Consider the following 18,533-nt stretch of genomic DNA (forward strand, 5'->3'; position numbering starts at 1 on the left):
TGAAGGATTATCTCTATGCTGAGGAGATGTTTGCCTCACAAGATTCCCACAACACTACCAGGATCAAAAAGGAAAATCTGTTCCATCCACCTGTGTTATGATCATTCAAATGTGTGTTTTTAATTCCACAAAGCAAGAAATGAGAAGACTTTACACATGGCTTCATGTGGCTTCTGGGATCATCTGTTTACATTTTAACTGTAGATTACTGATTTGTAAATAATTGCCGTGTATTAACAGTTGCAGCCCTGTTAGTTGTTGTCTCGTTGTTAAACCTTTGTCTCAAAAACTAACCTTTCCTAATGCCATTTCTTTTCAACAGAAAACACCTCATGCACATACATGAAGCTGAATCCTCTCCAGCTCGTAACGTCTGACTGTAAAAAGAAAAGAGGCTTCCTCTGCACCCACAGTACGTGAAGCTTTCTGATCCGAGCTTTAACCTAATCAGATTTGTTTTCATTCTTCGTTTCTGCTCTTTCATTCATAACATAACTTCTTGTTTTAAAGGTTTACAGTCTCCGTCAAACACAAAGGTAAGACAAATAAATTTCACAGGCAGTAATAAGCCACGCAAGCCTCCAAGACTCATATTGTCCACCTTGTTCACGTTTCCTTTGTAGTGTACCGAAATTTCCAACCATGCAACCAAACTTCGTAAGTTAGAATGCACTTTATTTGTGTCTTCTTATTCAACACCCTAAATGACATAAATCTAGTGTTGTATAGCTTTTTCTCTGTCTTTTTCTTTTCTTTTTTTTTACTGGACCTTGTTAAACATCACATACTCTTTGATTCCAGGGCACAAAAGGGATCTATTTTCGAACCTTCCAGATTTAATTCCAAACCTTAACAATCTATCTACAATCCTTCAAAATGCTTTGAAAACCTTAAACATTAACATATTTCTCAAGGTGAGACAAATCATTTTACATATCAACATATGTTTTTTTCATAAATTATGAGGAGCTTTGAATTGCAAATATTTTTTTATAACAATACCCCAGAGATAAAAACTCCCTTTTTTCCGAGACAGGATGCAGACAGAGTACTACAAACGATGGAAGTGACACCAGCGGAACCGACAGATAGCAACAGGGTGGGTACCTTTATTTAGGAAAGCAAGAAACCTTTCATCATTACTGTTTTATTCTCATGTTTTTATATTCATGCTGTGCTAAATTCTCCCTCCTTTTTCTTCCAAAAGCAAGCATTTGTGAGTAAATTGTCGGCAAGTGTTGACTTACTGAATGTCTCATTTGCTTTGAACAACACCGAGACACTCAATCACATCATGAACTGCAGCAGTGCCATCCTGAGTCTGTCACTGAAAAACTGCGATCTTAACAACAACCAAAACAACAGAGTAAGTTCAAGTAACTACATCACCAGCAACATAAATGTCTCTGTTATTGTTTCAGCTCTCACACTGGAATGATGGTTTTTCTTCTCCAGGATTTGTTTGGAGATGTCTTTAAGGTTTTTGTGAAAGTTGCTAACCTGCTATCAGGAGAGAACCAATTTGTCATGCAATACCCAATGGGCACCGTTTATCAGAAAAGGTGGGCATTTTGCTTTAAAATGTCACTTGCCTCTGCTTTAAAAACTTTTACATATAAAATTAATTTCCCCCTCCATCAGACAAAAACCTGCTGACATTGGCAGTTCATTGCTGGGTTCAGAAAAAGTTGGCATTTTCGCTAAGCTCCCTTCAAATTCAGTGCTTGGACCACTGCTTAATAAGTACAGCAACATCATCTCTCAGGTCTGAGTATGTGTGTGTGTTATCATCATTAGTATTTTTATCTTTTCTGACATCCACAGCCTGTTTAACTGAGCATTTGTCACTATTAGATGACTACGTTCAATGAAAATCCCTATCCATCTGATGACAACATAACAGGAAGTGTGTGCAGCCTTTCACTTAGTGATGGAACGCAGGACATTAAGGTGGCAAACCTGACAGAGATGGTGGAGGTACAGCCAACTTACTGCTTACTGTATGAGATCAGCTCAGTCGACATTATTCATTATACAGTGGACATTTTGATATTGCGGTGTCTTGCAGTCATAGTAGAAAAAGACAGAAAAACAAAAATAAATACACAATTAGACAAAACATAATGAAAATGCTGAGGTGCTTACACAGAAAATGAAGCCACAAAACAAAACAAATAACATAAAAACTGTTCAAAATGATTACATACAAAGTCCAAAAATTCCTGATGTTTAGTCATTTAACTTACATACTGTTTTTCAAGCCTTCATCCTCAGTGTACTCCAAACATGCTGTCTTCCTGAACTCCTCTTTGCCAACACACCTGCCAATATCAAATTTCTCCACACAGTCATCACGCCCAAAGCAGTTACAAAAGTGACATCACAGCTATAGAAAATTTAAGAAAAAAAATCTAATCTCAAATCTTGTTTTATTGTCAGTTTTGTGTCCGTTTTGGAAAATGACTTAAACTGAAAATACCAGTACCGGGAGGTATGAAAGTGCACAATAACCTACTTGAAGCACAACGGCACAATTACTTAGATGAGATCAATTATATGCGTATTTATCAATAACATGACGTTAATAATTAACTGTTTAAACATCGTGATTAGTGTCAGTTATCTTTACTAAAATAACACGATTTAAGGCCATAGTTTTACTTTTTTGTTTTATTGAATTTTTGCATAAGGAATACCAGCAGTTCCTTCATCTGCTAATTGTTTCAAATGTCAGTTGTCACAGGAGGTGACTTTTACATTCTTAGTGTAGCTACAGTTAGAAGAATGGAGGTGTAAGTACAGTAAAACTTTCAGTGATGCCTGGTTTATACTTTTAATAGTTTCTAATATGTAAAACTAGTAAATAACTGATTAAATATGAATCAAGATGGGCCGGTTTATACTAGGAAGCTTGCTTTAAAACAAAAACATCTGAATATTTAATTTTAAAACCTGTTTTTCAGCACACAGACTGAAATAAGATGTTTTTCTTCATGCCACTCATTCCTTCCTTCCTTTCACCAGATCTTTTTGGCTCGTCCAAATGCTGCAGCTCTGATCAACACTACTGTCGTGTTGGAGAAAAACTCAAAATCGGTGACTACACTCAATGTCTCAGACCCTAATGTGACGATCTTCTTCGGCGTGGAGCCCAATGTGAATGTGTCACTGGTTCTCCTCTTGTCTCATGGGTTGCCTCCTAATAACACATACTACAGCAACAGAACTGTACTGAACCGCACAGGTAGCTGTCAGCAAAGTCAAATTAGGTCACTAGAATGGCCACACCTCGCTCTGGTATTATTTATATGTACCGATCATAGCAAAAACACTTATTTATGCAGTATATTTAAGTTTTGTTTTGGGGGGGTTTTGCTTTTTTGCTTTAGAGGGTTTTCGCTGGATGATAACACCAGAGATGTTACAAAAGACTCCTGGGACTTGGTATATTGATACAAGAGTTTCTGATTCTGAATGGCAGCCAGACTTGAACCTGAAGATCACCACTTTTATGAGCAAGTGCCTGTACTGGAACACAGACACGAAGGCATGGAGCACTGAAGGCTGTATGGTATGTTTTCACCTGGATAAAATCTGATCATTTGGCTCTGCATGTACTATAATATTCTTAAAGTAGCATAGGTGAGTACCAGTCAGTCATGTGTTGTGTTTTTCCTCAGGTGGGGAAAGAAAGCACTCCGCAACGAACGCAGTGTCTCTGTAATCACCTCACTCTCTTTGGGAGCTCCTTCTTTGTGATGCCAAACTATGTCGACATATCCCGCACTGCGGAGCTGTTTGCCACTGTGAATCAGAACTATGTGGTGCTGGCCCTGCTGTGTGCATTTTTCGGACTCTACCTGATGACACTGCTGTGGGCCTGCTATGCTGACCGGAGGGCACGCACAAGGGTCAGCCTGTCTCCCGCCAGTTTTCATAAATCCAGCATTTTTTTGTGTGTATATTTTCATGTTATTTAACATCACAATGTTGTACGTTTTTGAACCATCAGAGAAAGATGACACTCTTGGAGGACAATCACCCAGCTGCACAGTACAGCTACCTGATCGGCATCCAAACTGGACGCCGCAGAAACGCTGGGACCAGTGCCAATGTAAGTCTTTTTTCCACTGACAGCAGAGATGGGCAGATCAATCAAAATATCATTTCAACTCAGTTTTATGTATATAGTGCCAAATCACAACAACAGTCATCTCAAGGCGCTTAGTATCAATAATACTAATACCAGTGTTGATATTAGTATCATATTGATACTATCACAATAGGATTGATACTTTACTTGTATCCTCTAAGTTCAGTATGTAGTCCACTGAACTGTGTTAAATAATTTTTTTAATGAAAAATATACCTCAAACATGCTCTATTAAAACTCTCTGAATCCTTTCATGTTGATGGTCACGTCTTTATTTGTAGCTGATGGCACAATATAGCTTTAGAGACACATCAACATTCCAGGTCTCAGTTTCAAAATACACAAAAAGCTGAGAAGCGTTGCTTTGTTGCATTAACTAAGTTTTGTGGAAAGTATAAATCACAGTTTTTTAGTGGTCATTAAAATGTGTTTAGAATTTGCAAATTGATGATGACTCATCTGATACATCATGACCCATTGCTTTCCCCTGCAAAGTGTCGGTCTTCACAATACTGGCCCTGTATTTACACGGTATCAGATTGATACCTAAATTTGCAGTATCACGCAGCACTAACTGACAGTTCAACAAAAATTTTCACTACCTTACAGACAGGCAATGGATTCAGTTCAGTTTATAGTGGGAATTTAGTTTATAAAGAACATTTACATTTAAAACAAGTCAATATATTTGTTAAAAAGAAAAAAAAGTTCCATTTAGGCAAACAAGAAGCAAACACGGCCATCGGAAAAAGGACTATGTAAATATGGGCGCCTCCCTAAAGGATAGGCTCATTTAAATCTTGCTACATGTAGCAGACTATAAACCACAATCGCTGTGGATAAGAGATGATTACAGAAAACAAACCCGATTCAATGCTCAGACAGGCATCTTAGTGTTGTTTTCAGACAGGATGACATACCTGTCTTTAATGAATAAGACTCTTTTACAGCCAACTCACAATTTCCACTGACACTGGATTACTGGATAGGTTGACAGAGTCACTCACTATAACAACAATACTATAATAACTATAAATGAAGAAGTATGAAAGAAATTCCTAAGGACTACATGTCAAAGAATATTGTTAATTTGTGTTTTCCTAACATTTTTTTGTCAAGCACTAATATTATATCTACAAAAAGAGGGAAGGTGCTTAAATGAATGGAAGCCGGTTTGAAATTACATATGAAATCACTCTAGAAACCCCGGTCACCGGTTATGTCAAGTCTTCACAGTTTGTTGCACAAGGCCAAAAATAGTGCGGTCCTTCAAGTATATACAGTATGGGTCACTTCATCGGTACGCTGTGCTCTCCCGCAGGTCACAGTGAAGCTTATTGGCTCAGAAGCAGAGAGTAACGTACACACTCTCACAGACCCAGAGAAGCCAGTGTTTGAGAGAGGATCTGTCGATTATTTCGTGCTGACCACACCCTTCCCACTGGGTGAAGTGCAGACCATCAGGCTGCAGCACGACAACTCTGGAGGTCATCCATCGTGGTAAGGACATGAGCAGCAAAAAGTAGATCGTTTGGCGTTACGTCAGATCAGGATGAAGTGCTTTTCATCAGAAATGAGAATGTTTTCTCTCATACGTATTGAAAAGCTGGCAACTATTTAAAGACTACTATACTACACAGACAGCTGTGTGTTTTTTTATACTTGGATTGATTTGGTATTATACAGGTAAGGCGAGGGATGCATTAAGATACTTAAACATGCCTTTAAATACCTTCCTGATGGGTTTATGCCCTTATTCATTCGTTTCAAGTCTCCTTTAATGCAATATAATGCTCATTTTATTGTGACTCTATTTAGAGTAAAATAGATGATAAAGCAAGGTATGATTTACAGTGTGGCTATGAATATATAGATTTGGGTCCTCACTAATGACGTCTGGTGTGTGTTTCTTTCACATGGTATGGCGAGTTAAATAACTAAATTCTTTTTTTTCTGTTTTGGTGCTCCTAGTTTGCAAAGTTGCTTTATATATCCATGATTTTAATTCCTTAGGTAAATGTTAAACGTGTCATCTTTAATTTCTGTATATTTTTTCTTTAAAGGTACATAAACAAAATGACTGTACAGGACCTCCAAACGCGACACATGTGGCACTTCTTTTGTGAATGCTGGCTGAGTTCTGAGCGCGGAGACGGCATGACCAAGAAAACCTTCAATGCTGCAAAAGTCAACGAGGTTGCCAGCTTCAGGTTAGAGTCCATTTACACTGCTGAAAATAAATTGCTCATCACATTGCTCACATTAAGTGATTATTTATTCTCTGTCCTCTCTCAGGAACATTTTCCAGTCCAGAACATCGACTGGATTTAGAGACGAACACATCTGGGTGTCCATCGTGGATCCTCCCTCACGCAGCCCGTTCACACGTGCCCAGAGGGTTTCTTGCTGCATGTGCCTTCTGCTCTGTACCATGGCCATCAACATCGCCTTCTGGAACATCCCTGTGGATCCAAACTCAACAGTACTCTTTTCAATTGGTGATTACAAAGTCTTACATGATTACTGATTACATCTGTTTCTTAGCATCAAACAGCAAAGTTTAATTCAGGAGGTGAACCTGCTCTTTGTGCTAATATTAGCAGTTTTTGGATAAGGATTACTGCTCACAAGCGATCGTATCTAGGACCGAGGTTGCATGCCAAAGGAAACCATGACTGGTTCTTAATAATTACCTACAACACATCTGCATCCAGATATGCACCAAACTCAGAACCTTACTAACTCCGCCTGGCCAAACACTGTTAAAACTGCTGCTTTCTTAGCAGATCCACGTGTTATTGAGTTTTTACATTCCGCACTTGGATCTTCTGTTGATGTGACCTTTAGTCACACCTTTCTATTGTATGGATAGATATTCAATATTCAAACAGAAATAATGTAAAGTTGATTCCACGAGGTCAGAGAGCAAACAATCGCACACAGCTTTCTGTTAAAATCAACTGGGAAAGAACACTGCAGTAAAACATTGCATTACTGTTTGCAGCTGTTTATGTGGGTGTTATTAGCTGGAGCTGTATTAGTTGCTTCACATCATCATCACTGTGTCCTTTGTTGTGTCTGTCCAGGTTCAATAAAGATGACCTGGCAGGACCTCATGGTGGGCGTGCAGTGCGGTCTCCTCATGTTCCCTATCAACATCCTCATCATCACAATCTTTCGAAGCATCAAACCTCGCATAGTTCCAAAATCTAAAAAAGCTGACCCTGAGGAGAGCGTGAGACCCCCCATAGTCAACATACCGACTGTGCTGAGGGTGCGTTATATGTTTATATTTGTCAGATGACCCGTACTCATCACAGAACCTGCAAGCCTGAGATGTATTTTGAATATACTCCATGTCATAGTCCGTGTAGCTCTGGCTTCTCCTTTGCTATTACATACTTATCTATGCAGTGAAACAGTGCACCGCTCATGTATAATCTAGTATTTGTTGTTCTTCCCTGCAACAGGATGTAGAGCAGATCATTTTTCTGGCGAGCAAGAGCCCAAGAAACAAGATGTTAGAGATGCACAGACTGGAGTCCACTGTTGATCTCTTCTCTGCCTTGGACAGGTTGAATGAATTAATTCAGCACATGCAAGGTAGTTTTATTTCATTCACTTTAATCTCAGCAAAGGAAAGAAAAAAGAGACAGATAAAATGTTTATAATATACTCAAATTAACATGAATACACGTAAGCAAAATACTATTAGAGATCTTAAAGTAATAAAAGAGTACATAAGATGCATAAGCTTTTGAATACAGCAGTTTGTTGCTACTTTAACTGACAGAACCAATAAGAAGACTTGTGAACGCTTATTTCCTTGCTCTCACCCCATCAACAGTTATTTGAAACAGTCTAAAAACTTAAATTTTGTAACCGTTATGCTCTTTTTCTTACTAAGGCAGCTGTGCAGTGCACATTTTATCTTTAACTAATGCTCGGCACAAGTATATGATTCAGACGTCATCCACGGGTTAGTATTCACAGAGGGAGACTTATCTCAAAGAAACAACAGTGCTGAGAAACATGACGCTTGTATTTAAGGCTTATTTTCTATTTTTTTGTGTTGTCGGGGGAAAAAAAATCAATACCATCAGACGTGTCTTTTAAAGATTTCCATGTAGCACACTGCTAGGACCTATTTCTTTTTATTCAAATTGAGTTTTAGGCAAATAACTTCTCCTCTGACTGATCAGTCCAAGCAGCTGCACTTTTCTGCCTTGTGTAGTGTGACATTAGTGTTACCTTTCTTCTCAGAAAGAGGTAACTTCAAGGCCTGGCATGCCCGGACACACACAGAGAAACGTAACTACCTTCTTATGTATATGTTTAAATATAAATCTTTCTCAGGAGAGAGTGAGAGCGACCATCACTTGGTGTACTGCAGCAAGTTTGTCCTAGCTAGTCTCTGTCATCTCCTGATGTGCCTGGAGAAACTGGATTTCAGATACTTTGCCACTCTAGACCAGTACCAGCAGGCCCTCAACTACACCAACGCACTGGTTCACAAGACTGAGATGGTCTTCAGCAGCCATTTGGCCTACTGGTCAGTACTCCAACTGCCAGTGAGACAAAAATATTTGCAGAGCTATTTGTGCTATTATGCTGAACTGGGACATCATGCGTGTGTTTTTTCTGTCCATCTCGTCCCGGCCCAGCCCACCTCCTGCGAAGAAGCCAAAGAAGAAGGCAACGACTATTCTGGGCTGTTGGCTGCCATGGTGGTTTGTGTTTGTGGGCTGGTTCTTGTTGCTGTCCATCAGCGGCATTTCAACTTTCTTCACCTTGTTGTACGGCTTTCAGTACGGCAAAGAGAAGTCCATCAAGTGGGTCATTTCTCTGGGCCTCTCCCTTTTCGAAAGCATCTTTATTCTGCAGCCTCTCAAGGTGGGTAAAAAAAAACGTTCTTTTTTTTTAAGTCAATTTGCTTAGCCGATAATCTGAAGTGTTTTCCTGCATGTCACGCTCTGAGATGATGTATGTATTTGAAGATACTTGGGTTTCTACAGAATGTTATAGTTTGTTTTTGTTTTTGAAATTTCTGCAAACGTGTATGCAACACTATTAGTTTCTTGCACGGTCTGCTTTTTCTCACAGGTGATAGGCGTTGCTGTGATTTTCGCCCTGCTGCTCAAACCTGTAGCTGTAGATGAGAGTGAAGAAGTTGAGCAAGTCCTGTTAGGTAAGAAAAACTTGTTCTGTAGTCTCTGTGCAGCCAGAACAGGTCAGTGCAAAGCTTTAAGTATATACTGTGATGTGATGTTTTTGTTGAATAATTTTTTTATATTTACAAAAAAGTACCCATTTTTTTCTCTTTTATAAATATTTTTTATAATATTTTATAGATATTTAATATAGATATTAAAATTAAATTAAAAAAATTATTTGACAATAATCATTATTAGTATTAGTGTAAACTAGGCACTTTTTGTTACTCTCTTTAATGACCTCTTTGTGCTACTTGTGACATTTTTCTCAGCAGTGTGTAATCAGTATCTTTTCTTTTTGGAGTACTTTTTTTTTACTAAAAAAATTAGAAAGACTTATTGTCACCGTACTAAAATATAATGATATTAGGAGAGCTGCTATTGTTTGGTGCATTAAAGTTCTTAACATATTGTCCACTATAACACTATGCATCTGTGTATGCATCAGTCTTATACAACTAAATGTAAATAATTAGATTCGTGAATATATATAAAAATTAGTAGATGCAACAAGGATGCATTTGTTGCAAAAAGCAAAATTGTGGTGGACTGATTTCATTTTACATGTTTGCACTGACTTAGAGTCCAAATGGCCTTGGCATTATGATTCCTGTGGCCTGTAGCACCTGTCAGAGGACAATGGGTCAGATAGGTGGTCGCCAAGCTGTCCTGAAATCAAAAAATATGAAGTTTTCATTAATTCACAGAAAATGAAACAGGTTGGATGAACCTATTTTGCATGAAACTTAATTTGCATGTACATGTAAAAATAATCATTCGTATTTCAAATTGGAAGAATTTATTTACCAACATGCAAAAAATATATGGTTTCATATTAACCTGAGATAGTGTCTAAATATTATTCAACACACAGGAAAGATTTACTGCAATCGTCTCATTCATATTTCACGAAGCAGACCAAGGAAGCCTTTTCCACTTTATTTCAGCTTGGCTGCCTAGAGCTCTGATGTAATCATGCAGATCATTTGAAAAATTTTGTTGACAGCGATAAACGACTGATCCTTTTCGTTTCCTTGTTACCTTTCTCTCGTGCATCTGTGTATCCATGTACCCTTTGCGGAGTTTGAGATAAGTGCTTTGAGTCTTACAGTTGTGTCTTCTCCATTTAACAGAGCAACAGGAAAAGTGCAGAAAGTACAGCGGCAGGGACACGATGTGAGGATACTGCATTTGACGACATGAGCTGTCTCCTCTGACATACACAGCTGCAACACACGGCCCCCCCTCGCTTCTTAGACAATCTTTTGCACTTATTGTAAGTTTTACTTTCTGGATGTAGAGTTGCATAACACATCGTGGTGTTTTGTATGTGTACAGAGGTTCCAGTGCCTATGAGAATCTTTTTGAAGTTGTGAGTCAGAGTAATGGGCAATTAAATAACTGTTCTTGTATGTGAAATTCACCATGATTACGTATGTGAAAAAGAGATTTTTTTTTCCTTTTTAAAAAAACTGTTGATACATTCATTTAATGCTAGTGCAAAACACATATACAGATTCAGATATATGTAAACACGCTAAGAACTATTATCATTGAGTGTGAAAAAAGGTGTCCTTTATCCAATAAAGTACAATAAAGTAGTGATCCAGGAGAAATAGAAGAGAAATTTCAACAGAAAAAAAACCTGCAAAGAATTATTCTTCAGTAACTTTAACACAGCTTTCTGTTTAAATGCTTCCCTATGATTCTAACGGTTAATAGGGTTCACTGTCTCCTATCCGCTGACTGTAAATGAAGTTGTGTGAAATAGTGCGAAGGTGCTTTTATGTTGCCGCCCATCTGGGAGCTAATGATTAATTGATTACATTTTTCATTTCACTCCTGTCACTGTAATTGATGCTGAAAGTGCGTTTCATGCCTCTTTATCACTCTTGGCTGCATCTTTGAGATTCATTCAGTCCTCAGTTTGAAACGCTTATGTAACAGATCTTATTCAAGTTTGTGCTTTTGGTTTGGGAATACAAGCTGTTCTTCAGACAGCTGATTGTCCTGTCTTAGATCTTCTGTGCTTAATCACAAATGATTTAAACTATTTATTCACTGGTGTCATACAGTAGTATTATATGTGTGAATTTCAATAAACAGCTCTCTGGTAAAATCTGCAGTTGCTTAGTTGATGTTTAATGTTTAAATGATTTATAAAATTGAACTTGGGTCAAAAAGAGATGTGCTGATCTGTGTATGCATCCCTATTGAATCCCAGAGATGACCAGCAGCTTACATAACAATTAACAGTCATTGCATTAGTAAAATACATCAGTGCACAAAGACTATCACACTAGATCACCCTGGAAAGCTGAACCAAAAAGTGGTATTTGTGACCTTTGCATGATTACTGCTAAACCTCTTGCAAATTTTGTATGTATGTTTTTATAAGTTCAATATAAAAAAAATTTAACTACCTCCCAGCTTTAGTAACTTTCCACACATGTTCATCCACATTTTCCCTGGCTGAGGCTCAGGAGGTGGAGCAGATTGTCCACTAAAGGTTGGCAGTTCAGTGGCTGGCTGCTCCAGTCTACATGCCAAAGTATCGTGGGCCAAAACAGGTTGCTTCTGATGCGTTCTTTAGAGTGTGAATTGTGAAGTGCTATATAAGAAGCAGTCCACTTACTATTTACAAACACACTCCTGCATTAAGTTTGTTGGGATCTGCTCATCTCAACAGCATCCCAACCCTTGGAAACAGAACTCTCGAGTCTTTTTGGACACCAGTTTAAAAAACAGTCGGCTCAATCACACAGAAAAACACAAATATTATCACACGTGTGTAAAACGGTGTGCCCACAGACTATAAGACTTAAGAAATTCATCTCATACCAATTGAGACCTGATACCTGAAGGCTCTGTCTCTCATCCTACTTTTAGAAACTCAAAGAAAGAACAAAGGGGAGAGTCCACAAAGACTGTCCAAAGCCAAGTGCTCACTAAAACAACAGGATGCAGTTTTCACATGATTGAGCCGCTCTTAACTCACACCTGTATTGATCACAAGTGTCAAACAGAAAATGGGTCAAATATGACTTGATGCAATACTATGTTGTGATAACTGAAAGGATCCATTATGTAAAGAGGTTAGTTTCACATTAACTTAAAACGCAGTATGTTTTACATCATTGAAAAAATGATTTCCCTTTCAGAGCTTTCCCTTAACATTAGGCACCTCTGCTGGTTACCACTGAGCATTACAGGTTGTTTTTAAAAAGAAAAATTGATGGAAAATTATGTGCAGACTTTACAAGCTTTCCAGTTCCAAATAGTCTTTTATTAAATTGTTATTGTAGTATACATTGTTTGGGGGGGAGGGGAACTATTTTTTGCAACAAGACACTATTTTGTGTCTTAAAGTTTAACATGAAAGAACAATCCAACATAGAAAAGACAATGAGCAGATCACAGTTCTGTAGTGTTAATTATCTCTTCGTTTTTTTCCCAGCTCATGTAAAACTATTAATTAACTGCACGTATAACCCAGTGGGGAAGCTTTTCAAAGCGCTGAGTCATATTATTCAAGGCCACCGTCTATTTGCCATGCAAGCAGAGCCCGGTGTGGTCAGGTTACAGGAACAATAACAAAAACCTCTCACTACACTTATTACAATAATTAGAAACATCTACCTCTAGTGCCTGTACAGATTTTTTTTAATCTATCAAGCAAATTAAAACTCAGAATCTGTGGAGTGTAATGCAAATAAGGTCAACTAGAAACTGAAAAATTCATTATGTGTCCAGTCTTGGTGGATAACAGATGCTTAATCCTAAAACAGACTGGCAAGGCCTCAGATGAGAGGTGATAGGTAAGGCAAATGGAGTGGTGAACATACAGTACAAGACCCATGTACAAGATCACAAAAGACAGCACAACCTTTTTCCTCTGCTCTCAAACTTTACGTCTAATCAAATCAGTTTGCTGTCTGGCTGCTTTCGCCTGCCAGGATTTTAATTGCAAATTTGTTTGTTCAGTCATAAAAAAGTGCAGGTATTTTGTAAAACTGACATTCAAAAGGGCAAAAAGAAAACTTTATTTGGAGATAGTGTATATAAAACAGATTTGTCAAATATTGAACAACTCCCGGCTGCCAAACTCCTTTTCCTATACAGTTAAATCATTCATGTAAATAAGTCTACCTATATTGCTGTGTTTTATATTACAGATTTCCATACATGTTGTCACTTTACATCTGTGTCCCATCGCCTCTCAAACGGAAAAGGTTTGAAATCATACAATTTTTCTGATATAAATACACCTTGAAGTTTGAGAAGCTCGGTAATGATGAGTATTTAACGATCCCACAGTGAGAAAAACTGCGTAACACACTGAAAATATGGCTTCTATGTGTCCCTGTACAGCTGAGAAAAACCTCACTGACTGTTGGAGCCTCACTTTGGAAACTAAATGGTGACTTTAATGTGTAAAAGCTTGTTCGCCACCGAGGTGGCGCAGCCCGCTATACCTGTCAAACTGGTCTGAGACGGGACTGAGCGACACAGTGGCAAAGATCACAGCGACAGTGTGTGCAAAGTAGAATAAAGGCATGTACTATAAATATCAATCAAACCCAAAACCTTCAGGAAAATCAACACTTAAGATCTAAATGTGAACATATTAATTACCACACAGACAAATGGAAAAGGTTAAACTTCAGTGCGATTTTAAATAAGGAGCGAGAAGGGGTGAACACCCACATGATTGTTTAAGATTTTATCCAACGTGCCAAACAGAAGAAATGAAAACATGTGGCACTTAAAAGTACTCTCTCTCATTAGCTGGTCATAGCTATATAAATGAGGTAATAGATTACATGTATGTTTAATATTTGTGTAAAATTACTTCACCAAGAAAGAGGGAGGAGAGCTACCCAAATCTGATTCAGAGCCTTGAACAATTCCTATTTCCTGTTCTGAGCTGTGTAGGTGACACAGGCCTGTTTATGTATATCAGGTTAAAGCATTTAGGTCTTCTTCTTCAGCTCCTCAAAGCGCCGCGTCAAATCATCAAAGTCAATGTCATCCGAGGTGGTGTTGCTTCTGCCCAAGGAGGATGTTGGGAGTGTGTCAGGAACAGATGGGAGTTCTGGAAGAGCGTTGTTGTCATAAATCTGAGCCGAAGGAGCGGGACCTGGAGAGTAACGGGCATTAATTATTTAGGAAAATGTTTGGCAGGTGAGCATTTTAAGGATAACTTAAGTCCTACCCTACTTTATTTTCCCACCTTGTTAAAATCTACTGCAAACAAGACAGATTAAAATAAATAAACAAACTTCCTCTGTTCCACAGACCTCCCCCACCTGTGAGCTGCACTCTGTAACCTTTGCTTTCATTAGTATGAGCCTCACCATCCTTCTGCAGCAAATACACATCAAAGCAGCAAATCTGCTTCCAACAAGTACACTGGCATGCTAATAATGCTTAATTTGCACAATAAATTACAAGATAATTTTGTCAAAGAGTTACGTATATATATGAAATGTTTTTAAAGAAATATTTAATGTGGGTAGAGTTAAAAGATTTTAATACTATTCAAGACTAACTGGCACAATGTTGGTTATTTCAGTTGATTCGCTGACAATAAGAATTCCCCCCTCATCATTTAACTCCTGCTGATTGTTGACAGAACTCACCTATGCCCTGGGAAGGAACAGAAGGTTTTTCAGTTAGGTCGTCAATCTGAAACAAACAAATGTGTTCGTGATGAACTCATCCCCATATTTAAAAACGAAAACAAATATATACATATATTTGTTAGTATTAATAAGATTTTGATTAATACTTCATTTCAAAAAGGCAGAGGCAAAAACAAACCCACCCAAAAAAAAGAAAAAAAAAATGGAAACCATCACCTTTAGTGTGCAACACTAAACATGATTTTTGGCAAAGGACCTCAGTTATCGCTTCTTTCAGTCCTGCTCAGAAAAGCTGATCAGGTCATAGTTAGTAGGTTAAAGTTGCCAAATTTCATGCTACCTACATCCGTGCAGATGAACCTGAATCTGGGCCTACTCTGAGAAATAATGTTAAAGTATGGAGGACAGGCAGAACTGTAAGCAAGCCGAATAAACAGTTCTTCCCTGAGTGGTTCCCTGCCCTGTCCGTCTGTCCATCTTTGGAAACATGAAGGGGGCATGGATGGAGGGGAAGGGTTCAGTCGTACAGACTTACAGACTCGTATGTAGGGGGAGAAGTGGGCAACTGAGGTGGCTGCCCTCCTCCCATGGGGGGCTGGAAGCTGTTGTAGGTTCCAACGGGTGCATGAAACGGTTCCTGGGGGTAAACAAAATAAAGGGGGGGGGGGGGGGGGGGGAGGGAGGAGGTCAAACAAGTTTGAGGAAGGTAGCCAACTGTTGTACACATACACTACAAGGTCAAAAGTATTGGGCCATACCTCATTTGTGAACATTTGTGAATGAATGGGTCATTCACTGTCACTAAACTGGTACTGTAATACAAAGTTACCAGTGTAACAGGTCAGGCTGTTAAATGAGTCACTAAGACTGCTGACTCAATAACTGTAGAGTTCTAACATCTGGCATTAACATCAGCCCAAAAACTGTGTGCCAGGAGCTTCATGATATGGGTTTTCATTGATTCCCATAGATGTAGGTGACCCAGTACTTTTATCAATATAGTGTATAGTTCTCATACAAAGTAAACACAACAAACTAGAATCAATTTCATCCTGGTGATCTTACTGCCATTAAATCGTCCTCAAAACAACATGCTTCAAAAGTCAGAAGCAGCTGTGAAGGACTTTTAATACTGTTAAAATGTAACAAAATATACATTTTTCTTTAGAACAAGTGGTGTAAATGTTCTATGCCATCTATGCCTTTCAGAAATGGATGAAAAGCTGAGGGGTCACTGCCAGTAGTAACAAATTACTGCTTTGCTAATGTCTTTAGATGTTCTGAGAACCAAAAACAAAATTCCATCCAGATACACATGTAGCAATATCCTGAATATGGGCATAACATTATCTGCATGTCATTACAGGGCAAAGTTAGAAAAGTGTTTTTGTTTTATTGTCAGTGAAATGTTGTTCACGTTAAATCTGTTACAGAAATTAAAAAGCAACACAATATTATTCAACTAAATCATCGTCTTTAAAAGGAAACTCTTACAGCTCCATTGGGAGGTGGATAGTTGAAAGCTGTTGGCATTGGCATAGCCATAGGCATGGGCATAGGCATATGGATTCCAGGAGCTAGAGGAGCTGTGAATCCTCCACCACCTCCTCCTCCTCCAGACTTCCTGTCATTGTCGACATCAATCAGGTCTGCCTCCTCCCCAGTACACACCTCGGGCTATCCGGAGAAGTAGCGGATGGTAAATAAACAAACACAGGGCAAAATTTCCAACTTTCACATTGAGTAACAACAGATTCTTTACTGCTTACCCGGACCATGGCGTCAGGTTCATAGGGGACATTGTAGTTCTTTGCGATCTCTATCAAGTAGCGCTCGACCAAGATCTTGGGAGGAGCCTCAACACTCAGTTTGTGCATCAGCTGAAATCAGATATTTGATTAGATGTCGCTAAGAGCACACTAGACAAAAGGTTCATACATTCCTATACAAGCTTGTGGACAGTCACTGGGAAAAAAAATTACCCTGTCGTTGACTGTGCCAATCTGGTTTGTCCTGCATAGCTTGCCGTACTCCTTGCTATATTTTGCACACAGCTGTTCAGACACCTGAAAGAAGATTTTAGAAACAAGATTGTCAATACTGACTTGAAAGGAATAGATGTAAATACCAAGTGTTTATTATCACTGGAGACAAATTTTTAGATAGAACTTACAATTTTTAGCTCAGACACCTCTGACTGCAGACGAGGAGCTGCCCAGATGAGGGTGGACACTGCTTCCTGTAAGCCTGGATCTAGTTCTCTAATAATGGGTAAACAGCAACCGTGTTAACGAGGACAGACACTGAAGGTAAGTAATTTACAATGCTCAGTACTCACTTCATAGACTGAATGAGGCCAAAGCGAGTCAACAGCAGGTCACAGTAAAGCTCTAAGATCTCCATGGCTTCAACCAGATAGTCCTCTCTGATGATGTGCTCCACACGGATCCGTGCCCGCTCATCCTTACCTGATGACAGGTAATCTGCAATCTCTTTCCTGGCCTTCTGAGCAAGCTCAGCTTTATGTTAAATTTGGAAATATGGGAAAAGAGAAAAAAAACATTAGAACTACTTTACAAATAAAGAGCCACTTCAGCTATTGGAGAGCAGCAGGGTGACTCACTTTTCTTTTTCTCAAGGAGTTTGAGTCGGTTGATGACCAGTCGGAGGTTGACTCTCAGCCTCTCTGATTTGAAACCACCTCCCAGCATGATGACGGACAGCCTTTGGACAGGAGAGCGGAGAGGGGAAATAAGTGAAGACGACCTATGGAGCCCATCTAACTTCTATACCATCTCTGATACAGTGAGTCACTCAATCATGTGAGCATGACCAACCCATCGTAACACAATGACTCCGCACATTCACGAGACACACAACACAAACACACACGTAAACAAAGTCAGGAATAAACATTAAGTTAGTTACCAACACAAAGTATTAAACTACTAACGACTCAAAACATTAGCTTTAGCTTGACGCCGAAAACAGGTAACAAGAAGGCCAGCCATGCTACTTTAAACGATACCGTCTTATCGTGTCCAGTGCCGTTATATCCATTAACCTTACAATATTACAATCATTCATTTTTAAAAACCCGAGCCGGTGCTTGTGTGAACAAATCTGCTAGCTACAGCCTTTGCTTTGTTAGCAGTCTTCTGTTATCGTTTGTGCTAGCTACCGACCTAGCTCCGTCGTTTAACGTCAACAAAACCAAGTCAAATACACTGAAAGACTTTAGGAATTCAGATAGTTTCGAAATAGTTTAACAGGTAAAAAAAATGCCAGACGCTTACCTGTAAATACGAGTCGAGCGCACACACAAACTTATTTGAGTTTCTGTCTTGTTTCGTCGCTCACTTCACTTCCGTGACTATCTCCAGTGACGTCATGGGGAATAACCCAGGGGCGGGGTCGCTGCCTGAATCAAAGGAGCGTCAATCACAGGTGCAGGTGTGACCCAGTTGTCAGCCGATGACGTTACTTTTTTCTTTTCTTTTCTTTTCTTTTAAATGTGGCCCT

General features: G+C 38.9%; 2 protein-coding genes across 2 annotated transcripts; one reads left to right on the top strand and one right to left on the bottom strand.

Annotated features, from left to right (window-relative positions):
- Positions 1 to 6,572: 6,572 nt before the first annotated feature.
- On the top strand, positions 6,573 to 10,655 carry pkd1l3 (polycystic kidney disease 1-like 3). Its single transcript, XM_063492813.1, has 7 exons — positions 6,573 to 6,651; positions 7,240 to 7,427; positions 7,624 to 7,756; positions 8,510 to 8,705; positions 8,818 to 9,046; positions 9,257 to 9,341; positions 10,500 to 10,655. The coding sequence occupies exons 1-7, from the start codon at positions 6,585 to 6,587 to the stop codon at positions 10,544 to 10,546; spliced, it is 945 nt and encodes a 314-aa protein (XP_063348883.1). The 5' UTR covers positions 6,573 to 6,584; the 3' UTR covers positions 10,547 to 10,655.
- Positions 10,656 to 13,385: 2,730 nt separating this feature from the next.
- On the bottom strand, positions 13,386 to 18,410 carry ist1 (IST1 factor associated with ESCRT-III). The gene is made up of 10 exons (XM_063474629.1): positions 18,308 to 18,410; positions 17,635 to 17,735; positions 17,350 to 17,530; positions 17,185 to 17,272; positions 16,994 to 17,077; positions 16,781 to 16,891; positions 16,506 to 16,688; positions 15,547 to 15,648; positions 15,009 to 15,054; positions 13,386 to 14,506 (listed from the first exon to the last, which is right to left on the bottom strand). The coding sequence occupies exons 2-10, from the start codon at positions 17,720 to 17,722 to the stop codon at positions 14,340 to 14,342; spliced, it is 1,050 nt and encodes a 349-aa protein (XP_063330699.1). The 5' UTR covers positions 17,723 to 17,735; positions 18,308 to 18,410; the 3' UTR covers positions 13,386 to 14,339.
- Between the last annotated feature and the right edge of the window lie 123 nt (positions 18,411 to 18,533).

This window comes from Pelmatolapia mariae, linkage group LG1, assembly GCF_036321145.2.
Source record: "Pelmatolapia mariae isolate MD_Pm_ZW linkage group LG1, Pm_UMD_F_2, whole genome shotgun sequence".
Lineage (NCBI taxonomy): Eukaryota > Metazoa > Chordata > Actinopteri > Cichliformes > Cichlidae > Pelmatolapia > Pelmatolapia mariae.

Coding starts and splice junctions, on each gene's coding strand:
- pkd1l3 (XM_063492813.1), top strand. CDS start 6,585: ATGGCCATCAACATCGCCTTCTGGAACATCCCTGTGGATCCAAACTCA. Junction 7,428..7,623: donor ACATACCGACTGTGCTGAGG/GTGCGTTATATG, acceptor TCCCTGCAACAG/GATGTAGAGCAGATCATTTT. Junction 9,047..9,256: donor TTATTCTGCAGCCTCTCAAG/GTGGGTAAAAAA, acceptor TTTTTCTCACAG/GTGATAGGCGTTGCTGTGAT.
- ist1 (XM_063474629.1), bottom strand. CDS start 17,722: ATGCTGGGAGGTGGTTTCAAATCAGAGAGGCTGAGAGTCAACCTCCGA. Junction 16,689..16,780: donor AACCTGACGCCATGGTCCGG/GTAAGCAGTAAA, acceptor TTCTCCGGATAG/CCCGAGGTGTGTACTGGGGA. Junction 15,649..16,505: donor ATCCACCTCCCAATGGAGCT/GTAAGAGTTTCC, acceptor GTTTACCCCCAG/GAACCGTTTCATGCACCCGT.